The sequence below is a fragment of the Vanacampus margaritifer genome, chromosome 2, assembly GCF_051991255.1.
Source record: "Vanacampus margaritifer isolate UIUO_Vmar chromosome 2, RoL_Vmar_1.0, whole genome shotgun sequence".
NCBI classification, from domain to species: Eukaryota; Metazoa; Chordata; class Actinopteri; order Syngnathiformes; family Syngnathidae; genus Vanacampus; species Vanacampus margaritifer.
In genome coordinates this window covers 15,635,508-15,658,827 of record NC_135433.1, presented here as the reverse complement: position 1 = coordinate 15,658,827, position 23,320 = coordinate 15,635,508, and the positions used below count along the sequence as shown (strand labels likewise).

At 42.9% G+C, this 23,320-nt stretch overlaps 1 protein-coding gene and 2 long non-coding RNA genes across 6 annotated transcripts in view; 1 reads left to right on the top strand and 2 right to left on the bottom strand.

Annotated features, from left to right (window-relative positions):
- Positions 1–726: 726 nt before the first annotated feature.
- On the top strand, positions 727–13,366 carry neurod2 (neuronal differentiation 2). Of its 4 annotated transcripts, XM_077559261.1 has the most exons (6): positions 727–777; positions 1,963–2,130; positions 2,196–2,335; positions 7,858–8,060; positions 8,143–8,367; positions 11,201–13,366. In XM_077559261.1, exon 6 carries the CDS (start codon positions 11,208–11,210, stop codon positions 12,303–12,305), a length of 1,098 nt encoding a protein of 365 aa, XP_077415387.1. In that variant the 5' UTR covers positions 727–777; positions 1,963–2,130; positions 2,196–2,335; positions 7,858–8,060; positions 8,143–8,367; positions 11,201–11,207; the 3' UTR covers positions 12,306–13,366. The 4 variants fall into 4 exon arrangements, with proteins under 4 accessions (XP_077415387.1, XP_077415385.1, XP_077415386.1 ...); XM_077559259.1 differs by having other exon boundaries at positions 2,196–2,330; positions 7,858–8,367; XM_077559260.1 differs by having other exon boundaries at positions 2,179–2,335; positions 7,858–8,367.
- On the bottom strand, positions 863–8,298 carry LOC144044689 (uncharacterized). Its single transcript, XR_013291330.1, has 3 exons — positions 8,132–8,298; positions 3,061–3,127; positions 863–982 (listed from the first exon to the last, which is right to left on the bottom strand). It is a non-coding gene; the product is annotated as an uncharacterized LOC144044689 (long non-coding RNA).
- The window catches only part of LOC144044688 (uncharacterized), a 45,873-nt gene continuing 30,910 nt past the window's right edge, over positions 8,358–23,320 (bottom strand). The window contains exons 5-6 of the long non-coding RNA XR_013291329.1: positions 10,182–10,331; positions 8,358–9,131 (exon numbers count right to left, since the gene is read on the bottom strand). This is a non-coding gene — a long non-coding RNA (uncharacterized LOC144044688). The remainder of the gene's footprint in view (positions 9,132–10,181; positions 10,332–23,320) is intronic.

Sequence of the window (23,320 nt, the reverse complement as noted above, 5' to 3'; positions counted from 1 at the left end):
GCAGTTGACCAATCACAGCGTAGTAGCTCTGAAACCAAGTTGGCCAAACCACTGATCTGAATGTTATGACCGGATAGCCGATTTTGACTTTTGAAGTTGCGAGGCCGCCATATTGCTCCTCCCAAGAAACGTTTCTCGGCATACGATCCTAAACATTATACAGTATCGAAATTGGAAAACATTTGAAACAGTACTTATTAGAAATAGCATGATTTATGATATTTTAAATTGGTTAGACATAAACAAGAGGACTTCAGACATTTTACAACTTGCCTTAAATACATTAAATAAATTACATACGTAATGATGTTTACAGGAGGAAAATATTTTTATTAAATAATTATAACTGTAATTCAACAAAAGATGCCTCTACCAAATCTAATTTTGGGGTCTAAGGAATTGCGCGATAAAAAAAGGGGGGTCTTCAAAGCAGCACATACCGTCCACTTGCTATTTTTTTTAAATCTTTTTCTTTTTTTAACTTGTTAAAAAATAGTGGCCACCCCGCCCCCCGGCCCTATACAGTACTAACTGCCTACGAGCTGTATATGTCTAATCTGTACGTATATCGTTTAGTTTATACAGTGGTCTGCTCGCGAGATGGGAGGAGCAAGATGGCCGCCTTGTGACTTCAACGGCTTGCTAACCAGTCATGTATTCAGATCAGTGGGCCAAACTCTCTCTATGTAGGGCTTTGCAGAAAACAATGCAGCATTGCCACCTAACGGCGTGTTGGGTAACTACAGTTTCATTGGAAGGAACCGTCCATTACATTAGGTAGGCCTACACAAGCTAGAGGACACAGAAATTTGACACGTAATGATAAGATACATTTATTAAAAAAAGAAAAATCTGTGACGTACCTGCGTGATAACGCCATCGTCAACATAAACTGCGTCACCCCGTTAATTAACGCGACAGGCAGGCGCGTGTGACGTCGTAATTTTAGTGAGGGAAAGCGGAAGATGAAGTTGCACCATTCCTTAAAAACACACAGAAATGTCCTTTTATTAACTAGCAGCATCCGACTTCCAGCTAGTTACCATAATGTGAGGTGAATCTGTCAAAAGAATAGTAAAAGTGAACTATATAATACGTAAAATCCCCCACCTGCTGCCGCCATTTTCTTTCACTTGTAAGGTATGAAGTCACATACAATTTTTAAGCATTCCCTAAGGAAAGGTGACAGGCAGATACCATAAAGCTTCCGCTGTTAGCAATTACTGGAAGTAAACAAATAAAACTGGGCTATTTAACAGTTTCTTCGCCACTTAACAAGCTATTGTAGTATAATTTGTTTCTCTGTATTTCTAGACTAGACAGTATTGTCTACTTCCGGTTCCCAAAAACTTTTAATAAAATGCTTTCTTGTTTTTCTTTGTTTTACTTCTTAAGTTGTAACATTAACTTTATAGCTATTTTTGGGATGTTTTTTCATTGGGTTTTTCCTCAGATGTTTCGTGATGGATAGATTGTTTGAAGCCGTCAGTAGCTCGCCAATAGCAGGTAAATATCACTAGAGGGCATCCTACGTCTACTTCCTCTCTTGGAATTTTCTTAACGGGAGATTTTATTTATTTATTTGTACCTGTTTCAGACTGACAAGATTGCCTTTGATCTCGCGGTGGCCATTTCGTTTTTTATTTTTATTTTTAACTTATACTGTTGTGGTTGCATGGAAATTTAAATGATTAATGCATTAGATTATATGGGAAAAAAAAGAGCAACAATTTGGTGTATTTGTGTTTCAAATCCATGTGAAGCACACGGGTGTTCTGAGAGCAAAATGCCCAGGGTGGGGTCTCTGGGATGTAGCAGGTGGGAGACATGGCGGACGTGGCAATGGGGCAGTGATTTAATTAGCACCCTCTACCCCCTCCAGCCCTGCACTCATAGCATCAATAATGCATGCCCCCCTTGTTTCCACTGCCATAATTAATCCTCTCTTACTATAATTAAAAGGCAAAAAAATCCCACAAGATGCTCGGGCTTGGCCGTGCACTGGGCTGTCTTGGCACGGGAACTGATGGGCAAGTCTCTCGCGTGCAGGCCGAACGACGTGGATTTCAACAACCAAACCAAGGCACCCATCTTGAAAGTAAACGAGCAGCTCACTTCAGCTGTACCAAGGTGTGTGCATGAAGACAACAACAACAATCACTGACCGCCCCTGACAAGGTTTGACTCTGTTGCAGATGAGCATAACAAACAACTGAGGGGAAGAAGAAGCAGAAGAGGAGAAGGTGGAGCCTACTGATGCCACAATTAAGAACGTCGTCGTCTGCTGGGCCAGCTAACAAGAATGAATATTTCAGTCTGGAGCGCTCAGTGTACGGTGGGGGCCAAGCACACCTACACACACACACAGACTTAAACTGACAGATCTTAGCAAAGGCTTCCAGAATCATTCCCCCCCACCCCAAACACAGATGCCACAATTATCACGTCCGCTACACTGCGCAAACCGTGCCAACTGTTCGGCTCCTCGTGCTCCACTTTGCACCACCTATGGCTAGTATAGAAAACCAGCACACCTTTTTAATACCCCCTTCCTTAGTACCGTGAGATATGACGGCGTATTAGAGCCACGTATAAAGAAAAAAAAATTTAGAGGGCGGGGGCAAAATGCCGAGAAAAAACTTGCTAATTTGCCAGAAAAAAACTCGTAAATTTGCGAGTTTATAAAGTGGCAAAATTGCAACTTTATAAAGTGCCAAATTTGCATGTTTTTTTTCTCCGAATGTTGCCCCCGCCCTCTAAAAAAATATATATTTATACGTGGCCCTAATATGCCGTCGTAGTAAGATGAAGTCTTGTCCAGTTAATAAATAATGCGGATGCACTAGGTGACAGTATTGCTCTACTTTCTGTTTCTATCTTATGAGTTGGTAGTTTGATTTTAGATTTTGTATACAGCGGTCAAGTCACATTAGAGAACATATAAAAAAGGTGTTGTTTTTTTTATTTTTCACCCCTCTCACATACTTATTAATGTCCACTTTTAAACACAGGAGACTTATCGTATAACACCATTTTGAGGAAATGAAAATACTCACTCACACAGTTATCCAAGTAAGAGGCACAGTGTGCTTGCTTCAAGCTGCTCGTCACTTCCAGTTGAAGTTTACTGTAAAACGGCACAGAAAACAAACAAAAACATTACACGTTCAAAGGTTTAAACCATGTGATTTTGCCTTACAAAAATATGCTAACTTAATGCTAGCATATACTAAACATGGGCTAATAGAAAGGGGCATTGCTTTAAATTATGAACCTTAAAATGAATGAAGTTTATTCTGAAGACCAAATACAAATTCTTATCAACAAAAATACATTGATAATACACAAGCATCAATGTTAAAAAAGCAGTAGAAAGAACTAAAAGCTGAACAAATGCTACTTGATGAAACAGATCAGCACAAACAAAGAGCATACAACGACAACCTCAGACAGATAATCTCTGCTCTGAGAAGCAGGCAAATATTACTGGAGCTCAGTTGGGGACCTTCTCTGTCTCATCTTAATTTGTGCTGCATCTCTTCCACTGGTGCCTTGCGATTCAAGTTTAATTTGTACATTTAATAAGGGTTTCAGGATTTGGGGAATTAATTGATTCACTTAACATTACTTCATATGGGGAAATAGTTTTACTATGCTAGTTGTAGTTTGCTAACCTTTGTCTTTTAATGTATTTACTTTCGACTAAAACTGTCATTTCGACTGAATTTTTAGATGCCGCTGTATATGAATATGCATCCAAGCGCCTTTTGAGGGTGCCCACTGCTTGGCCGCCTGCCAGCAAGCGACACAGCTGGCAGAGCACGGTGTAGGGGGGCGGTCACGTGCAGCCTAAATTTAATCCGCCTCTACCTTTCACACCTCGCCTTTCAGACCTTCGCTTCTTTGTCGACGTCGCCCGTAGTCGCGACCCTTCCGCCTAAAACTCAGCCATCGACTCACCCACCCCACCTCGCCCCACCCTCCTCCTCCTCCAGACGTCCTCTGCCCCATCTCCACTTGATTTATCGCTCTAAAATACCACTGCACTAATTAGTCAAGTAATTAATTAATAGGCATTTGCATTTGTGCATATGCAATTAGCGGGTTGGAGAAAGGAGAGTGCAGATGGGGTCCGAGATGCTGGCTGGTGTGTTTGTGTGAGTGTGAGTGTGTGTGTGTGCGCACGCGTGTGCTAGTAATAGGCCCAGAAAGACAAGAGAAGTGCAGGTCGTCACCTCGCACATCTGATGGAGGGATTGAGGGGGGAAACTAAGCACACTAAGAAGGTGTGGCTTGATGACTTTTAACATGTACTGGATGACATTCAGAGGAAAATAAAGACATATAAAAATTATTTAGTTAGCATTTTGATTAGCTTAGCCAAAGCAACAGCAGGTGGCCTCCCCACTTACCACTAATCTACGTCCAAACACAAAGTCATTGTGAGTATTTTGGCAAATTGCGTGCGGATGCTGAGAGATGACATCATGGAGCCAAAATGCCAAAGACAACATGATTGATTTGAGGACTGTGATATATCAGAGCAATCTTCAGATAATAAGAACATAGAAATTCCCTTAGAGCATAAATACAAAAAAACAAAAACAAATCCCAGTCAATAACCCTGATCAGTTCATCATTGGCTATGACAAATTTACCACCTTGGATCAATCAATTTGGAAACACTAACCAGAAATTCACTCAGAACATAAGGACCAAAAAAAACGAAGTGTCTAGTGCCAGACATCCATAAGTCACAATGCTATGTGGTTACATGCTAGCCTGTGAGGCTAATCAGTGCAGTAAGGGTATTCTAAGCATTTAGCAGTTCAGCACTGGCCTTTTCAGCTCCTCCACTGTGTGTTTGGCCCGCCTGCAGCCAAGCACTGGCTAAAGTGGCTCCTTTGACATTTAGCATCTATTTTGGCAAGGTCACGTGAAGGTTGTTAGGGACCTCCTCCTGCCAATTCGCTATTTGGCACCGCTTGGCTGGTATGGAGGCCTCGCTACCCACAATTAATACTATGAACTATTATTTAATAGTGTAATTTGCTTCCTTTAAATTAACCTGGGCATGCCCAAATTTGTTAATGACTGAGGCCCGACTGGTAGAGATTTTTTTTTAGACCAATTCCGATATTTTACAGAATCATATTCTGATAACTGATTAATCGGCCAATCAATTAAAAAAATATTTAATGAGTAAAATAAGTTTTTTTTTGTGTCCTTTATCACTTAGAACAACAACAAAGATTACAATTACAGGCAGAGTATTTGATTGTTTTATGTCCTTTAGTATTTAACTGATTCAGGTTCATGGCATTGATGGCACCCGGGCTGGACTCTGGCATACAGGGCAGATTTTTTTGTGCCAGTCCAGCCCTGAAGACACCCCAAAGTTGCCAGCTCATGACAGTACAGTATGTACACACTGACTGAAACCAGCTCTTTCCTGGCTTTTGGGGGACAGAGCCTGGTTTAAGCCCACGATCGTGCACGTCGCCACCAGTTCGCTCTCTTCTGACCGCAGCACTTTTTTGCAAAAATACCCGTTATGAATGTAATGTAGCTTCTTCTTAATTCACTCAGGTGACCGCTTTGGAAAGCTTAAGTCATTGGTGGCATCAATTAAAAATATAAACACTGGTATAGATTTATATAAATAAAATGTTGTATATTGATAGTTATATTTTACCTAATTATTGTGTGAAATCATTAACATAATTGAATATCATTAGCAGTCACATTTAATCTCTGTTTCAAAAAGGGTGGTCATACCTGTTACAGGTAGTCAAATATCAGTAAACTTTCCAAAATGATCTGTGAAGGCCTAGCTAGCATCCGCAGTACACCTCCGATGAATCACGTCTGTGAAACCGCACAGGTGTTTCCTAATCAACACTCGGCTGGTGCCCCATAACGCAAGAGGTCCCCCGTGAGTGACTGTGGAAACTGATCTATGTCCCCCAAACCTGATGAATACAAACACACAACGTTAGCTGGTGTGCTTCCAGGATGACGTCCCCGCACCGGAAAAGGGATGGACACATTAGTCAACAAGCATCATCACGAAGAATGCAAACATTTTCTCTGCACATGCCCACATGGGCGACCCAGACGAGGACAAGCTCATATCGCCTCCACGTCAACGCCTCCCTCGGAGTGGCGACACTCTTCGCGAGCCAAATTGGACACGGCGGTCATGGAGCTCATTTCTCCCGCATTAACTCCACTAATGTGCACTAAATAGAGATCTCAGTGCAAGGGCGGACAAAAAGCGGGCGCGCAGGAGGCACCAGGGCCAGCCGGGGCGCCGCCCCGTGCCAACTTTCCCTCACATGGAGACATACCCCTCCTTCTTCACTGGTGGCACACCTGCGGCCCACATCGTCATCTTCAGCCATTGAGATGCCAGCAAATGTATAAATAGTGTATTTATGCATACACTTAAGTTGTTTTCCTAATAGGGAAGTAGGTAATAAAGTTGTTAAAAAATACATACACATACACCTCAAATAGTTATTAAGTGTTGACCCCATTTGCTAACCAAAAACAGCAGCACCTCGCAAGTCTCAAGTAGAGTCTTGGAGCTCACGACCTCACTGCAAGTATTAAAGATTATCTTGCACTATGTGGAGATGGCGTCTTAACAGCGAGTGGCATTCCAGGAGACTCACAGCCGTCCCACAATGTTGTGTATGTTGCTAACCAAAACAGAAGCACCTACAGAGTCTCAAATAACCAAAGCCTGGAGTCTTACCACATATTGTATATAAGAAGTGGATATGTGGGAACATCTGTCATGCCAGTTAGTCTTCCAGACTTGTGGCTGCTCCACAGTGTTGTCGGGGTTGCTAACCAAAACAGAAGCACCTGTGGAGTTTTATTGCATGTTTTAAACAAGATTCCTGCGTTATGTGGAGAGGCCATTTTTAAGCATGCTTAGCGCTCCAGTAGACTCTAAGTTGCTCTCGCGCAGTGCAAATGATCAATTATGTGACAAAAACTATATAGGCTATTGTTGATTTTTTTTTTCATTGACCAAAACTGGACTAAACTATCATATATTGAAATGACCAAAATATGACTATCACACATATTCCTCCAAAACGTAAGAGTAAACTAAAATGGCTGCCAAAACCAACTCTGAATTTAGAGTGACATAACACAGTGTCTCCACAATGTTGTGCACGTCTCTGTTTGTATTCCAGGGAGCCAAATTGCCTTTGGATGACTTTGGTGTGGAAGAACACAAACCTCCCACTGGTCTCATCACCACAAAAAATGTTTTTCCTAAAGAGCGCAAAATGGCGGAATAACTCTGAAGCCCAGCCCTCCTTTTAAGGTCGATCGTCCCAGTACTTTTGCCCTTTTTCCCCCCATCTTTTCCGTCAAGTGGGTCAACAGAACAAAACGCCAACTGAGGCCACACTCGTCGGCATAGCATCATTGGATCCAATTAGGTAAATAAATAAACAATATGCCTTCTGCTAGGGCGGCCTTAATGCACTTCTAATCCATTCTCACCCCCACCGAAACCACCCGCCCACCCACCAGTGGCCGCAGTGTGGCAGGCTGCACCTTCTCCACTTAATTGATGTAATTGTACGATAAGCCGCCTACAGTCTTATGCGGACGCTAAACTGATTAATCGCTTGTGTTAATATGATTTAATAGCGGGTGATCTGCTTAATGCAGTTAGCCATGCAATGCATATCAATTCATAAGGCTGACTTGTATCATAAAGAGGTTTTTTATTTCCCAAGCAGGTTCGGTCCAACATTTTTTGGTGTACCATCATTTTATTTGCTCGTCTGTTTTTTTTGTTTTTTTGTTTTCTGTCTTTGTGCGCACTAGTGTGGTGACAGATGGCGAAGCCCTCCTCCTCCTCCTCTCTCACTCGCTCCCCATCTATGTCTCTCCATCCCTCTCGCCCCACCCCTCCGGGGAGGCCAGATCCCTCCGAATGCGGGCGCATGTCAATCAGCGGGCCCTTCATGTGATGGCGCTTGCCGGTGACGTGCAGCCATATGGGCGCTGGCATCGCAGCCTTCGAGCTGGTATGTAAACTCGCTCTTCACTCTCACACACCCTCACTCGCTCCCTCATTCTCTCTCTTTCTCGCGCTCACCCTCTCTCGAGGAGGGGGCGGAGAGGGGGGCGAGGCGCCCAGTCGAGGAAGAGCCCACGCGCCGTACGCACCTGCACGCCGACACGGAGCGACCGCTTCGGTCCCTGAAGATGGTGGTCTGAGAAAGAAAAAAAACACACACACACACACTCACGGACACCCCCTCCCTTTTTTTCGTGGCTACTGGACAACCCCCCACCCACCCCTCCCATCCCGCGACAAGAGCTCGAGTGCAGGTGAGTTTGCATGCGAAGGCGGAGAGAGACGATTTTGCGGTTTACGGATGCTCACGAACGCACCTTTTGGGGGATAATTGGGACGGTGCGATATGGACACGAGCTGAATCGCCACTTTTCTCATCACATCGAATTCTTGTCGATGGGTAAGCAATATTTTTCGTTTAAAATTACGGACCGTTTTTATTGTTAAGTGGTATTAATAAACAGCGCGCATTTTGTTCGTATGGACACGTCTCAAATCGGCACTTTCTAGCAAAACAATCCTCCGTTTTCATCTTTAAATCGCGTTAATACAGATTGAGTATATGCTTAGAAAATGTCAGATTTCAAAGTGCAACGGGTGTTTTTGTTTGTCTGGGTGCGCCTTAAATATGCATTTGTAAGCAAATTTATCTAATTAATATGCAGCCATGAAATGTAATTCGCGTTTAAGTCAATGCAAGAGTTTTGCTTATAAAGTGACAGATTTTCTCTGACAATTTATTTGCATATTTCTTCCGCCCTTTTAAAGTAGCCTATACACGCACGCACGCACCTTTCGGCTCATTCATTAAATCACAGCCCACGGCCCATTTTTATATATTTAACGAGCCCTAAAAGCCCGACAAGGTCCACGACCATCCGGGAACGCGCACGCCGTGCGTGCACGTGCACTAAAATCAATTTCATGTTTTTGCATGCTTGGCCTGTTAATTGTTTTTCCGTCTAATTGCTGCGACGAAGAAAGACGCGTGTATGATTTTTAAAAGTCGATTTTGCCCCTGGCGCGTGCCCAAACACACACACACACACACATCAAAAGATAATTACCTAAAGGTCCTCACAGTCTTGCATTATTGCATAATGTAAAATACAATTTAAAGTCAATGGGGTAAAAAGGCTAAACATACATGTTTCATATTGTTTCGATTTTATGCTAATTTGTGGTCAGTTGGCGCGTTTTCAAGATTTAAACGGATGGCCTTGAAATGGTTATGTTGGTGGAATATTTTAGAATTTTCATTGTATGTTTAATTGATACACTTTTTTTGTTGTTGTTGTTGTTGCTAATGTACACTAATACGTTACTCGTCATACCCCCCAAAAAAATAAAAAAATAAATACATAAAATAACACAAAGCGTGGGTAAAGTGTCCAATTTCAATATTTCGTCATGAAAAAATAGGTCATGTCAAAATCAACAATTTCAACAGCTAAATCTCTCTGAAACACATAAAATGTGTACCAAAGAAACCCAGAAGGGTGGACTAAAATAAAGTGAATATAAATTAAAATGACATTGTCCATTACTATATTGCATTACGCTTGATTATTTTTAATCATATAACGGATGGCATTAAATAATGTACTTTTTCAGCATGACTGTAAATATTTCGAGTAATTTTACAGGAGGCAACACCCGATTAGATTAGGATTCTTTTTTCTCCTCCTTTTGTCGTCGTGCATGTGACAAGATGTGTTGGGGATGAATAGTGTTGGAATGCCGCCAGGATGGATGTGGGCGTCCCAGCCTCCCTCCTCACCCCCTCATGGGACCTGTAGTGTGCCCCCCCCCCCCTTTGGCCCATGCACTCCTACCAGAGGACATACTGTTAAAACTAATTCTATATTTTTAATTTACTGCAATGACAAATCAATTCAAGTCCCCCCAAAATGTCCTCATATTACTCTTTGACTTGCCACCATTTAAATATTTGGATGTGACATTTTTTGGGGGCAGATTCAACCATTTTAATAATCAAAAATGTAACGGCTTCCTCCCAGTCTACTCATTCTTGTGTTTTTGCTCATTTTCAAACTGCTTTCCTCACCTCCATTTTGGGATTGGTCGCTGTCGTCTGGATTCCCAAGCAGCAAATGTTCTTGTCTGGTGGGGCTTCTGTGCGTCCGTCCAATGTCTCCAACACGTCCATTTGCTTCCAATTTACCTTACGTCGCTCTGGGAAATCCGTCTTCGTCATCTAGTTTGGAATCATTTGATATCATTCTTTCTTGAAAACAAAAATCCTTTTAAAACTATCCCTCCGTGACGTTTTCATACTTTTCGGGAGCACTTTGAGAAATTCTTCAAAATCGTATATTTATCATTATTTCGTGTCATTTGAACCTGGGGGGTTGGGGGTCAATTTTTCGAGTGACACATTGCAGAGTAATCCGCCATAAAAAAACGCAAGTAATTAACATTCCTCCTGTTTATAATTGTTCAAACAATAAATGGCAGATGATTTGATTTAAAAACAAAAACACAAAGTGCAAGTGGCAAAGACTCTCCGTAACTACCCAGATTAAATTTAGCTCCTCCCCAACATGCAAAGATTGCCTCTCCAGACGAGATGCATCGCTTGAACATTTTGTACCAACTCGTAATTTCTTATTTGAAAGGTGGATTGGGCGCCACCTTGTGGCAGTTTAGCGCATTTCGGAAAACAGACAAAAAAAAATGCTAACTACATTTTTTTTATCTGCACACAGTTTCTAGATTAATGTAAAAACTTGCAGGGAATGTGCACTGTTAGCAAAAATGTCTGTGATGCATTCTAGCTAGGACGGAACAATTTTGATCCAATTGAGATTATTCTTCTTAATATTGTGATTATGATTTAATATCTGATTTCTTTCTGTTGAATCAAAATCAAACGATCCCCATTTGTGTCCAATTTTCTAACATGATACAGACCAAATCAGTAGCTAAATCATCATTATTATTATTTTCGGCCAATTTGAAAGAATGTCCTGTTTTCTAACCCGACTCATCGATTCATCGACTAAATGACTTGACAGTGACTTGAAAATTCCGTTTGTGTTTCTTGTCCGCTCCCTCCCCACGCAGAGGCAAAATGTTGACCAGGCTTTTCAACGACCCCTCGCTGCTCCCCGACGTGCAGAAATATTCGGGCTGGGCGGACGACAGCGACGACGACCAGATGAAAGAGGACGGCGACACGCGGGACAACATGGACGCCTCGTCCGAGCTGCGGCTGGGCAGCCGGACGCACTCGGAGCACGCCGGCGAGGACGAGGACGAGGACGACGAGGACGACGGGGCCGAGGACGACGAGATCGACGGCGACGACACGGAGGGCGAGCGTCCCAAGAAGCGGGGCCCCAAGAAGCGCAAGATGACGCAGGCCCGCATTGAGCGCTCCAAGGTGCGGCGCATGAAGGCCAACGCCCGCGAGCGCACACGCATGCACGACCTCAACTCGGCGCTGGACAACCTGCGCAAGGTGGTGCCCTGCTACTCCAAGACGCAGAAACTCTCCAAAATCGAGACGCTGCGCTTGGCCAAGAACTACATCTGGGCCCTGTCGGAGATCCTGCGCTCGGGCAAGCGTCCGGACCTGGTGTCCTACGTGCAGACCCTGTGCAAGGGGCTGTCGCAGCCCACCACCAACCTGGTGGCCGGTTGCCTGCAGCTCAACTCGCGAAACTTCCTGACGGAGCAGCAGTGCCCCGATGGGGCTCGCTACGGCTCGGGCTCCTTCGCCATGCACTCGTACCCGTACCAGTGCGCCCGCTTGTCCAGCCCGCACTGCCGGCAAGGCTCGAACTCGCACCCGGTGGGCTCGCACGGCTACTGCCCCGCGTATGACTCGGCTTACGGCGGCGGTGGCGGCGGCGGCTCCCCAGAGTACAACAGCCCCGAGTACGAGGGGCCCCTGAGCCCGCCGCCATGCGTCAACGGGAACTTTGCCCTCAAGCACCAAGGCGCGGCCTCGCCCGACCACGACAAGGCGTACCACTACTCTATGCACTACTCGGGCCTTCCCGGCTCCAGGCCCGGCGGCACCGCCGCCGCACACAACCTGGTCTTCGGCTCCTCGGGGGCCCGCGGCGGCATTCACTCGGAAAACGTCCTGCCTTACCACGACATGCACTTGCACCACGAGCGCGCGCCTGCCTACGACGAACTTAACGCCTTTTTCCACAACTGAAGTGTGTGCGCGAGAGCGCCCCCTTGCTGCCCACAATCTTTGCTCACGCTTCATTTTCGAACTTTTCGTTCTTGTCCTTTGCAATCGTCAGGGAAACAGGATCCGTGGAAACAGACCCATTTGTATTTTACACTTTTATTTGCAACTGAAGGTTGTAACGGTTAATCGACGATTAATCGACAATTAATCGATTATCAAATGAATGAACGATTTTTGAGAATCGATTAATCGGTAGATGCCTTTTTTCATTTCAAATTGCCCACATGGTAAGAATTTAAGCCTCTCAACAGTAAACATTCTCAGATTTCTGTTGTCCTTCATGAAAGCATCTTTGTGTTGAATCTAAATAAAACAATTGCTTTTACTTTGAAAATCAATGATCATCATTTTTACCTTTTTTTCCTGATGAGTCACAGACCAAACAAGTAATGAAATTGTAATTGTTGTTTTCTGCACTGTCAATTGGAAGCAATGCCTTGTTTTTCAACAAAGGGATGGACATTAAAAATGTTTTTCTAAAAATCCGATTGATTGATTTATCAACAGATTAATCCATTATAAAAAAAAAACCGTTAATTGCAGCCCTATTTCAAAGGGGAAAAAAAAGATGTACTTTGTATTTGTGTTGGTGCTCGTTTATCTTATTTCCCACTTGCCCATTGGAGAATCGGAGCAAAAATGTACACTATATGAACATTTGTAGGAGGTTGTTGAAGGTCTGTTTTTCTTTTTCTTTCCTTCTCTCAAATCTGTTGTTTGGCATCTATGCAAAAGCAGACACAAAATGTTCTTCTTTTTCCAACTGTCATTTATTCTTGATGCTCCTATAACTGAGCTACTACACTAATTTCCCCCATTTTTATTTAATAAATTATTTATTATTGCTTGCACGTTTATTTATTATTGTGTTTCCCCCTCTGTAATTAATGTGAATAGTCAATGGAAATGAAGGGACGCCCCCCCCCCCCCATGTGCTTATTTATTAATTTTCCCATCGAGTCTTTCAACTTTGTATCCAACCAAACTGTGTGGCATAAGAAAAGAACAATAAAATGACAAACTATGAAATTGTGCAACCTGATTAATTTCCATTCTTTCTCACTCATATCATATTTCCTTCATTTATTTAGATCAGACATCTAATGAGGCGATTAGTGCACATGACCAACCTTCCCCCATGTTGGCATTTTATTCTCCCCCCTGAGCGAGGTATACTTGGCGCCAAAAGTGAGCGAGAGCGTCACGTGTGCCAGATATCTGAATATTTGACAAAAGAGTCGTTTAAAAAAACGAGAGACGGAGAGTGAGCGAATGTCTGTGTGTGCGTGTGTGTCCTATTTCACGCGGAAATTTTGTGGCGGATTTGCAGCGAGTCTCATTTATGGTCAGTGATGCATTCAAGGTCAACTCGGTAATTTGAAAAGCCACCGCATATTTCTCAGGAATACTTTCGATCCATAGAATGATTTTGACATGCATTTAAACACGTTTAATGCGTTTTGAAATTGTGCTGTTAGACAATTAATTTCCGCCATTTTGTGCATAGGCCTAGTCTAGTTTTTTACTCTCAATGGGCATTATTTCAACTAACAATTACAACTAAACGGTCATCACGTTTTATATAACATAGTTATGAATTTTCATTGATTTCCAATTATTTACAAGTTTAGAAAACGTCACAAGGTAATCATACAAGCCTTAAATTATATCACAAGTTACAATACACGTTACACACTTAACAATGCATAGGCTGGTGTATCCGTTGCCACCTCGACTGGGTTTGGACCGGTGCCCCAGGATCCATATGCCCCCCATCCTTCCCCTTCCTCCCCAAAAATAAATAAAAGTCCCGTTACAGTGCATGACCACCTGCGAATGTAATGGCGGAAGACGACCTTGCAAAGGCCCGCTTCGTTCCCTTGAACGCAACATCTTCTTTTGCGGTTACAAAAAAAGCTCTGATGTTTGGTATTATTCGATGATAAAAATCATCACAATTATCTATTGTTATTTTTTATTCGATGCGTTTTTACTCTATTTTTGCACATCGCCTCTTAGCGTTTCATTTTTAACCCCGAACATTTTCATGACAATTAAATGAAGGCCTTTTTTCCCCCAAACATTAAAAAAAATTCTCTTTACATTCATGACAACGCAATATAGTTCCATTCTATTTGGACAATTAGCTTAGGAGTCACACACTTGGACGCCGCCCTTTCCATTCGTTCCCGCTGTCAATAAATAAATAAATAAATAAATGACCAACTGGTTTGATTACACTCCCGTTAAATGTTCAAGTTTAAGTTGATTTATTCCGTCTTTGTGCACGTCTGGGCCTAAGATTTGTAATTGTAGGGAGAGGTGTCCAGTGTGTGCGCGCGCGTGCGTGAGAGTGTGTGTGACCCAGGCAGTACACCGAGCCAAGTCCCTTATAATGTCCCCCGCAGCAGCAGTGGTTCGCGGGCCAACTGGGAGGGGGGGGGTCCAGCATCCATGTCTCCTTGCCGACTTTTTGTTTTTTGGATCTGTTCATTATCCAGCAGCGCGTGCACATGCAGCATTTAGAAATATTTCGATTTTTTATTTTTAAAGGCACACTTCTTTTCTTTCTTTCTAATTAATTATTTTTTATGTTAGTGCATGTTTTTTGGGGGGTGAAAAACTCTTGCTTCAAGTTGCAGTGACGCCGTGTGAGTGTGTGAGTGATCTCGCTGTTTAAATTATCATGTACCGTGCAACCGGCCCACTCTTTTTCTCACTCAAACTTGAGAGTGTGTTTGTCCGACTGCAGGGCCATGAGCAAAATGTCACAAGTACAATGGTGTGAAGTCCAATTAGCCACCAGAAGACCCATTCATTAATTAATAAATACGTGTGTGTGTGTTCTGTGATCATCTTTTAAACAAAATTAAGCATCATAAAGTGGACTTAATAAGTGCAGTACCTTGAACTACGAGTTGAATTCGTTATGTGACCACGTTTGTAACTCGATCAAAATCAATGGAAATGATATTAATATATTCCACCTAGACACATTTACAAAAAATTATGTAATTTGTGTTTTAATGAGAACAAAACAGCATCCCAAAAATATTCTTTATAAACATAAATATAACAATAGGTTTTTGTCACACTGCATTAATTGAATGACCAATTGTGTTCCTTATTCGGGTGTGCCCTTGGCCTGCACCTGAGGACAAATAGACTGATATATTGCCACATTTCAGCTCCTCTAAGATGATGATCATCAGTGTAGCACTAGTAGGCTAGTAGTCATTTGACACAGAGGATTAAGAATATATACCCGTGTGTACTGTTATATTGGCTGTCTACATGTGTTGCTGTACTGTTTGCATTCAATTAAATTACTTAAAGGGCACTGCAACATTGATGCTATTTAGAGCTAGCATTACGATAGCAGCCGTAAAGGCTACACTATGCAGCTGATTGAAATACACAAGGTGCAAATAATTTTGTTTCATGTTTAATTTGACGGCAGTAAACCTCAACTGGGAGTGGAAATATGCACTTTCACTCAAGAGTTGAGTTAAATGAAAAACCCACAAAACCCAATTTAGGGGGAGGTGTTCATGTTTTATTTAAAAAATATATATAATATGTATATATATATATATATATATATATATATATATATATATATATATATATATATATATATATATATATACAGTATATACTGTGTATTAAAATTTGTTTTAACAGAACAACATAATTTTCTGACCCAAGTGGCAGCTGGTCACTTTTTAACCCACAATTGGGTCAGTTGCAGTGTTTTTTAGAGTGGACAGCACATGTAACTCAAGCCTGGGCTCACAAGATGCAAGATACAAGATGCAAAAATAAATAAATAAAACAAGCACAGAATGACAGCTTGTATCTGAAAAAAAAAAAGTTAAGTCCTTATCAAATCTCTGTCATTATCTTAACACTAAAAACAGATGGGTAAAAACAAAAAAACTCAAATTGGGTGAAAAAGGTTGACCCAACTTTTTGGGTTAAATGATTAACCCAAAAAATGTGATCAATTGAATTACCACAAAACAAACTCTTTTTTTTGTGTACAACCCATTTTTTGTTTTTCAAAAACAAAAATTGACCCAAGCCAAAACACTTGGGTCAGTCTCTTTCTGACCCAATTCGGGTTATTTTTAATTTTTAATTTGATTGACCCGCTACTTGGTCCAATTTGACCCAACTTGGGCCCAAATTTGAGACATTTTTTTTTAGGTTGCCTTGTACACAAAAAAAAAAATGTTTTGTGGAAAACCACAGAAAGTAGTGGGTTGGTCCCAATTTTCACACACATTTGGTGAATTTTGACCCAACATTTTTCAGAGAGTATACGTGTGCAGATTGGCGATTTGTCAAGTAATGAAAATAAAAATGCAATAATCTACAAAAAAAAAAACATGGAAAAAAAAGCAGCATTAAAAATTGAGAGGAAAAAAAGTGTGCAAACTGATGAGGAGGAAGAGGAGGAAATTCCGCAACATCTGCACGTTTGCACACACTCAAGTGAAGAAAGAAGATGGAGAGCTGCGGGTCCGGCTCGGGGGAGAGACCCCATGAAGAGGAGGGAGGGAGGAGGGTGAAGCAGGCTCTTTTTGGCGGGTGTCCAGGAATGTCGGGGAAGGGGGAGGGGCAACATCTGGCAGATGTGCATGCACGAGGGCAAATAGAAATGCTCTTTTTTCTTAATGCGCCCCCTCAACAAGCACCTCGCTCTTCATCCCTGTCCTCATCCTCACGGCATGTGAGTGCGACCGGGGTCAATGAAGGGGGGGTGCGTATGGCCTTAGTTTAGGAGGTTAAGTAAGAGCGTGCACGGGGACGCAACTGGATGAGAAATCTTGGTGTATGTGTGTGTGTGTGTGGGGGGGGGGGGGGGGGCATCGGTTGCTGGTCTGCACAGATGGCGTGCGCGCGGGTCCGTTATGATAGGCTTGGATGATGCCCTCGTGGTCACATGGGCAGCAGTAATTGGCCTCCATATTGACCAGTTTGCAGCGCTGGGGGGGTGGAGGGGTGGGGGCGCTCTCCCAGCTGGACCTGTCACACGGCATTGAGCACACACCACTGATTACCCCCTCGTCCCCCCCATACACACACACCGTGCCTCGAACCCTCTACCCAATCCCATACGACCCTACTTTGTCTCTTCACTTCATGATCTCAAGGGTCATAGGTCATCATCAGTTTCAAGCTGGTCGGAGTCACTTGCTAGCCCCTGACCATCACTTCCTGTTTCATTGTTTACTTCCTGATTTGTCGTTGTCTGACAAGTGTTGCGTCTCAGACTTGACGTCTGGATAGGTTAGATCAGACATGGGCAAACCCCGGCCCGCGGGCCAAATACGGCCCGTTATGCGTTTCAATCCGGCCCGCCGAACTTATCCAATAAGGCTAGAAAAAAATCCAATTTTTCTTCTTTTTTTTTTTCAGCTCAGTGGGCCGAGTGGTTAGAGTGTCCGCCCTGAGACTGGGAGGTCGTGGGTTCAATTCCCGGCCGGGTCATACCAAAGACTATAAAAATGGGACCGATTGTCACTCTGCTTGACACTCAGCATTAAGGGTTGGAATTGGGAGGTTAGATCACCACATGATTCCCGAGCGCGGCGCTGTTGCTGCTCCGCTCCCTCAGGGGATGGGTCAAATGCGGAGAACAAATTTCACCCCACTTAGGTGGGTGTGACAATCAGTGGATCTTATCTTATCTTATTGGATTTGGACATTTACAGCAGGAGACGGCACGGTTTTGTGTTGAACACAGCAATAATGTCCTGATAGTCCAGAGAATCGGTCAATTCTTTTTTGAAAGAAAGCAGGGACAAAGAGTTCAGTCTATCAGTCAACATTGTGGCACTGTTGCGTGTTTTGATCCTTTTGACAGCTGAAGATAGTCTTTCTACATGTTGTCATGGGTGAGATGAGGAGCGCGCATGCAGGAGACTGTTGATATTGGTGAATACATCCCCGGGGCGTGCGTCGAGCACTTCTATGAGCGTTTCCTCGTTGGCTTTTGGCTTCTTTTTGAGCTGCTGCACAAACACCGTGTGCTATGCGTCCCCCACGGAGATGGAAAAGTGGTCAGAGACGGATTGGATGTACGCGCTTTGTCCTCAGCGCGTGACAGGCAGCAGCGGCTATCATGCAGCCGCATGTGTCACACGTACTGTGGGCCCGGGTTAAAAATGGGTGGGCCAATGGAAAAAAAATCTTTAACTTTACGCCTTGAATTGAAATCTATTAGACAGATCACAGTGTATGTGCTATTATAATCTATTTACATTTCTCCTCCCACTTTGCCAAATAGTGTGTAAATGCCGCATCTTGCATATTCATTGAGGCAAACGTACTACCTGGATTAGGGCTATTTTATAATAATCATAATGATAATAATAATACATTTCATTTAAAAACAGCACCTTTCAGAACACCCAAGGTCACTTTACAAAGCATAAAAACACAGCAAAAGTTGAGCTAAAACAATAAAAATGAAGCTATTGGAAAAGCTGTTTTAAATATGTGGATTTTGCACATTTGAAAAACGCAGTCCTAAGTGCACACTATAAGTAAATTGGGTTGTACATTTTTCTGTGTGTTTTTACTGTGCTATGAGGTCCAAATGCTCCTGGTCCGGCCCATCTGTCAAAATTTCAAACCCATTGTGGCCCGCAAGTCAAAAAGTTTGCCCACCCCTGGGTTAGATACATTTGAGTAAGCCTTCTTCTTCTTTTCCTTTCGGCTTTTCCCTTTAATGGTCGCCGCAGAAAAATCCGTTGCCTCCATCTAACCCTGTTCTTTGCATCCTCTGCTCTCACACCAACTACCTTCATGTCCTCTTTAACTCCATCCATAAGCCTCCTCTTTGGTCTTCCTCTTGTCTGGCATTTGGAAACTCAGCGTCCTTCTGCAAATATACTCACTATCTCTCCTCTGGACATGACCAAACTATCTCAGTCTGGCCTCTCTGACTTTATCTCCAAAGCCTCTAACATGTGCTGATGTACTTGATTTTGTCCATCCTGGTCACTCCCAAAGAGAACCTCAGAATTTTCATCTCTGCCACCTCCAGCTTTGCCTTCTGTCTTTTCCTCAGTGGCACTGTCTCACCGCAGTTTTATAAACCTTTCCTTTCATTTTAGCTGGAGCTCTTCTACCGCACATCACACCTGACACTTTCCTCCACCCGTTCCAGCCTGCCTGCGCACGCTTCTTCACTTCTTTTCCACACTCTCCATTGCTCTGGACTGTTGACCCTAAATACTTAAACTCCTCCACCTTCTTGGTCTCTTCTCCCTGTAACTTCACTCTTCCATTTGGGTCCCTCCCATTCACACACAGATACTCCGTCTTGCTACGGCTAACCTCCATTCCCCTCCTTTCCAGGGCAAACCTCCACGCCTCTAGCTTCTCCTCCACCTGTTCCCTGCTCTCAATACAGATCACAATGTTATCCGCAAACATCATAGTTCATGGAGATTCCTCGTCTGTCATGCTGTCTATTACCATAGCGAACAAGAAGGGGCTCAGAGCTGATCCCTGATGTAGTCCTACCTCCACTTTGAACTCCTCTGTCACACCTCCAACCCACCTCACCACTGTCTTATAGTCCTCATACATGCCCTGCACCATATGAACATACTTCTCTGCCACTCCAGACTTCCTCATGTCATGATTTGGGTCAGCTGGTGGGCTCCACCCACCATACACACCTGCTGCCCATCTTGCCATCAGACCTCTATAAAAGCCTGATGGACACAGCAAGGAGTGTCGGGTGATTACCCCGAGACGCCGCTCTCTTGACCCGACTGTACTCGTCTTACAAGTTTTCTCCTGCTGCCCATGACTTACCTTTTTGCCGCCACTGTGCGTGCTTTTGAGTTTGTTTGCTATCCGCCTGTGCGCGTGAGTTTGTGTTTGTTTTCGTCCGCCTGTGTGCGTGATTTTGAGTTTGTTTGCTATCCGCCTGTGTGCGTGAGTTTGTGTTTATTTTTGTCCGCCTGTGTGCGTGATTTTGTGTTTGCGTTTATCGCCACATTAAATCAAAGTTATCCGCATCCCTGCCGTGGCTCGCCTTCCTCACTGCATCTCGGTCCGCCCTTCTCAAGCCGTGACACCTCATACAAAACCACAGTTCCTCTCTGTGCACCCTGTCGTAAGCTTTCTCCAGATCTACAAAGACACAATGCAGCTCCTTCTGACCTTCTCTGTACTTCTCTATCAACATCCTCAAAGCAAATACTGCATCTGTGGTACTCTTTTTTTTTTTGGGGGGGTGGGGGGGGCATGAAACCATCCTGCTGCTCACAAATGTTCACCTCTGCCCTCAGTCTAGCTTCAACTACTCTTTCCCATAGCTTCATTGTGTGGCTCATCAGCTTTATTCCTCTGTAGTTGCCACAACTCTGCACGTCTCCCTTGTTCTTAAAAATGGGCACCAGCACACTTCTCCTCCATTCCTCGGGCATCTTCTCACTATCTAAGATCCTGTTGAACAACCCAGTCAGAAATTCTGCTGCTACCTCTCCTAGACACTTCCATATCTCCACAGGTATATCATCAGGACTGAGTGCCTTTCCACTCTTTATCCTCTTCAATGCCCTTCTCACTTCATCCTTACTAATCTTTGCTACTTCCTGGTCCACAACAGTCACCTTCGTTCTCTCTCATTTTCCTCATTCATCAACTCTTCAAAAGTACTCTTTCCATCTTCTTCATATCATCATTATTGTTCAATGATTCTTTAACTTTAAGTAATAGCAACGTAATAAATGAATGATCTATTAGCGTACTAAATTAGCAATGAATTCAACATGATTTTTGGCTATAATGGTATAATATCAACTTGAACATGGTGGCGTTTTTTTGATTTCCTGAAAAGTAGTCTTTTTTCTTTTTTTTTGATGCGAGGATTCTGCCAGACAGCGATGATTATGCAGATTGAAGTTATGGAATATTTTCTAACTGTATGGTTTCTTTAAAACCAATTTTGGAGGGTACATTCTCACCAAACCGACCTCTCACAAGAGTGAAATGACCTAAAAATGGCACCCTTGTAAGCAAATTCTGATTACTATTGTCTTTGTGGAATATGAATTCAACAGCAAAGTCCACCATTTTTTATACCATTTTTTTTATCCATCTCAGGCACCTGTAATTTTGCTGTCAATTGACAGTGACATCACAGTTGCTCAGGGCTCAGGTAGCGCCCAATCACGGCTCCCCTGTTGTCTGACCTTAGTCATGTGACTGAGCCGTGATTGGTGTTACCTGAGCCCTGAGCAACTGTGATGTCATTTTTACGCAACTGCAAGTAAAAAAATGATATATCATTTTAATGATAAATAATTGTTTTAATATTCTGACCAATTAACATTAATGAAAGCCTATTGACTCACAATAGTAAACAAACGGTAGCATCCCTTCATTGCTTCCTAATATAACAAATACTCTCAGGCCTTCTTTTCTTACAGCGAGGGTACCTAGCAGACCTCTCTCTAGCTGACCAAATTTTAGCATGCTATCACCCTCCCACCTGGCGCGCATGTGTGTGTGTGTGTGTGTGTGTGTTTTGCCGCGTGATGCCCGACTGCGAGGGAGTTAGCACCGGAGAGCGCCTCTCATCTCAGACTTGGCAGGGGAGGGTCTCCGGGTACAAGGAGAACAATGGTCTCTCCTTGGCTGCTGTCAGCCAGCAAACACACCACGCTGGCACACGCTCAATTACGGGGGGACGGGATGGATACACAGACACACACACACACACATATAGACACGTGTGGCATCAAAATGGGCACTGGTGGCACCAAGGAGGATTGTGGGAACTCATGGAAGTCACTTGTAAAAACGACTGCAGTGATATAACAATAAAATAGGTGACATCACAAGAGACTGCAGCTCAGCGAGCATCTAAAACAGGGTGGTGCAATGGAAATTAGTTAAAAAGTACGTTACTCAGGCCAATGGGCATTTACATCCTGTAATATTTTTTGCCTTCATTTACATGGTAATACCTCAAATTTGTTAATTGTTGTGTATGTATGTACTCATCATTTATTATGTATTCCTTTATCTCACATTTATTTATCTACTGTGAAATAATTTTTTTAGTAAAAATAAACATTCGACTACATTGGTTAAATAATTACAATTATATCAAATGTAAATATTACAATTGAAAGGTGAGCATCATTTCTTATTTTACGTACACATTTATATCTATTTTTAAATGTTTTTTGTTTCGTTTTTTTAAACAAATCCTCATTAAATGACCAAGCAAAAATCTTTTTATAATAGTTTCCCCTTCCACACACTTTTAATACATTTAAGCTCATTCAAACACACATTTTGGAATATGCCTTGGAACCTGTCCTCACTATATTGCCTTCAAAAAATGAGAGACTATCTCTATAGGATCACTGAGGAAATGAAAAGAATCTCGCTCACACAGTTCTCCAAAAAAAGAGGCAAAGCGTGCTTGCTTCAAGCTGTTCATTTGTCATACCCAGTTGAAATTGACTGCAAGACTGACATAAAACGTGTTTGAGTTGCAAATGTGGCCATGGAATGAATTCAACTCGTATCTCAAGGTACCCCAAAACGCCATACACCTGCTAATGGAAATAAGCATACATGCTACAGCCATTATAAGCCTTCAAACAAGTGCCACTCTAAAACAAACGATGCAGCAAAACATACACATCTACTTGTAAACTTTTTTTAAAACTCAATATTGCAATTGCAATTTAATATGTGATTATTTTGTTGCTTGGACAGTGAAAGATTTTAAATTAGCCACAGATTAATGGAACATATTGACTCTGATTTCACCATTATTCCCTATGAGAAAAATCATCGGACCTTAGTGCTTTTCCACTGTATTGTCTTCCAGTGAACGGCGTGTGCGCCCTTCCTTATGCGTGAGAGAGGATGATGAGCAAGGAGAGACGGGAGAGAAGGTTGAAGTGTGTACGTGTGTGAGGAAAAAAAGA

Excerpts from the sequence above, each read along its gene's own strand:
- neurod2 (XM_077559259.1), top strand. The coding sequence starts at position 11,208 with ATGTTGACCAGGCTTTTCAACGACCCCTCGCTGCTCCCCGACGTGCAG.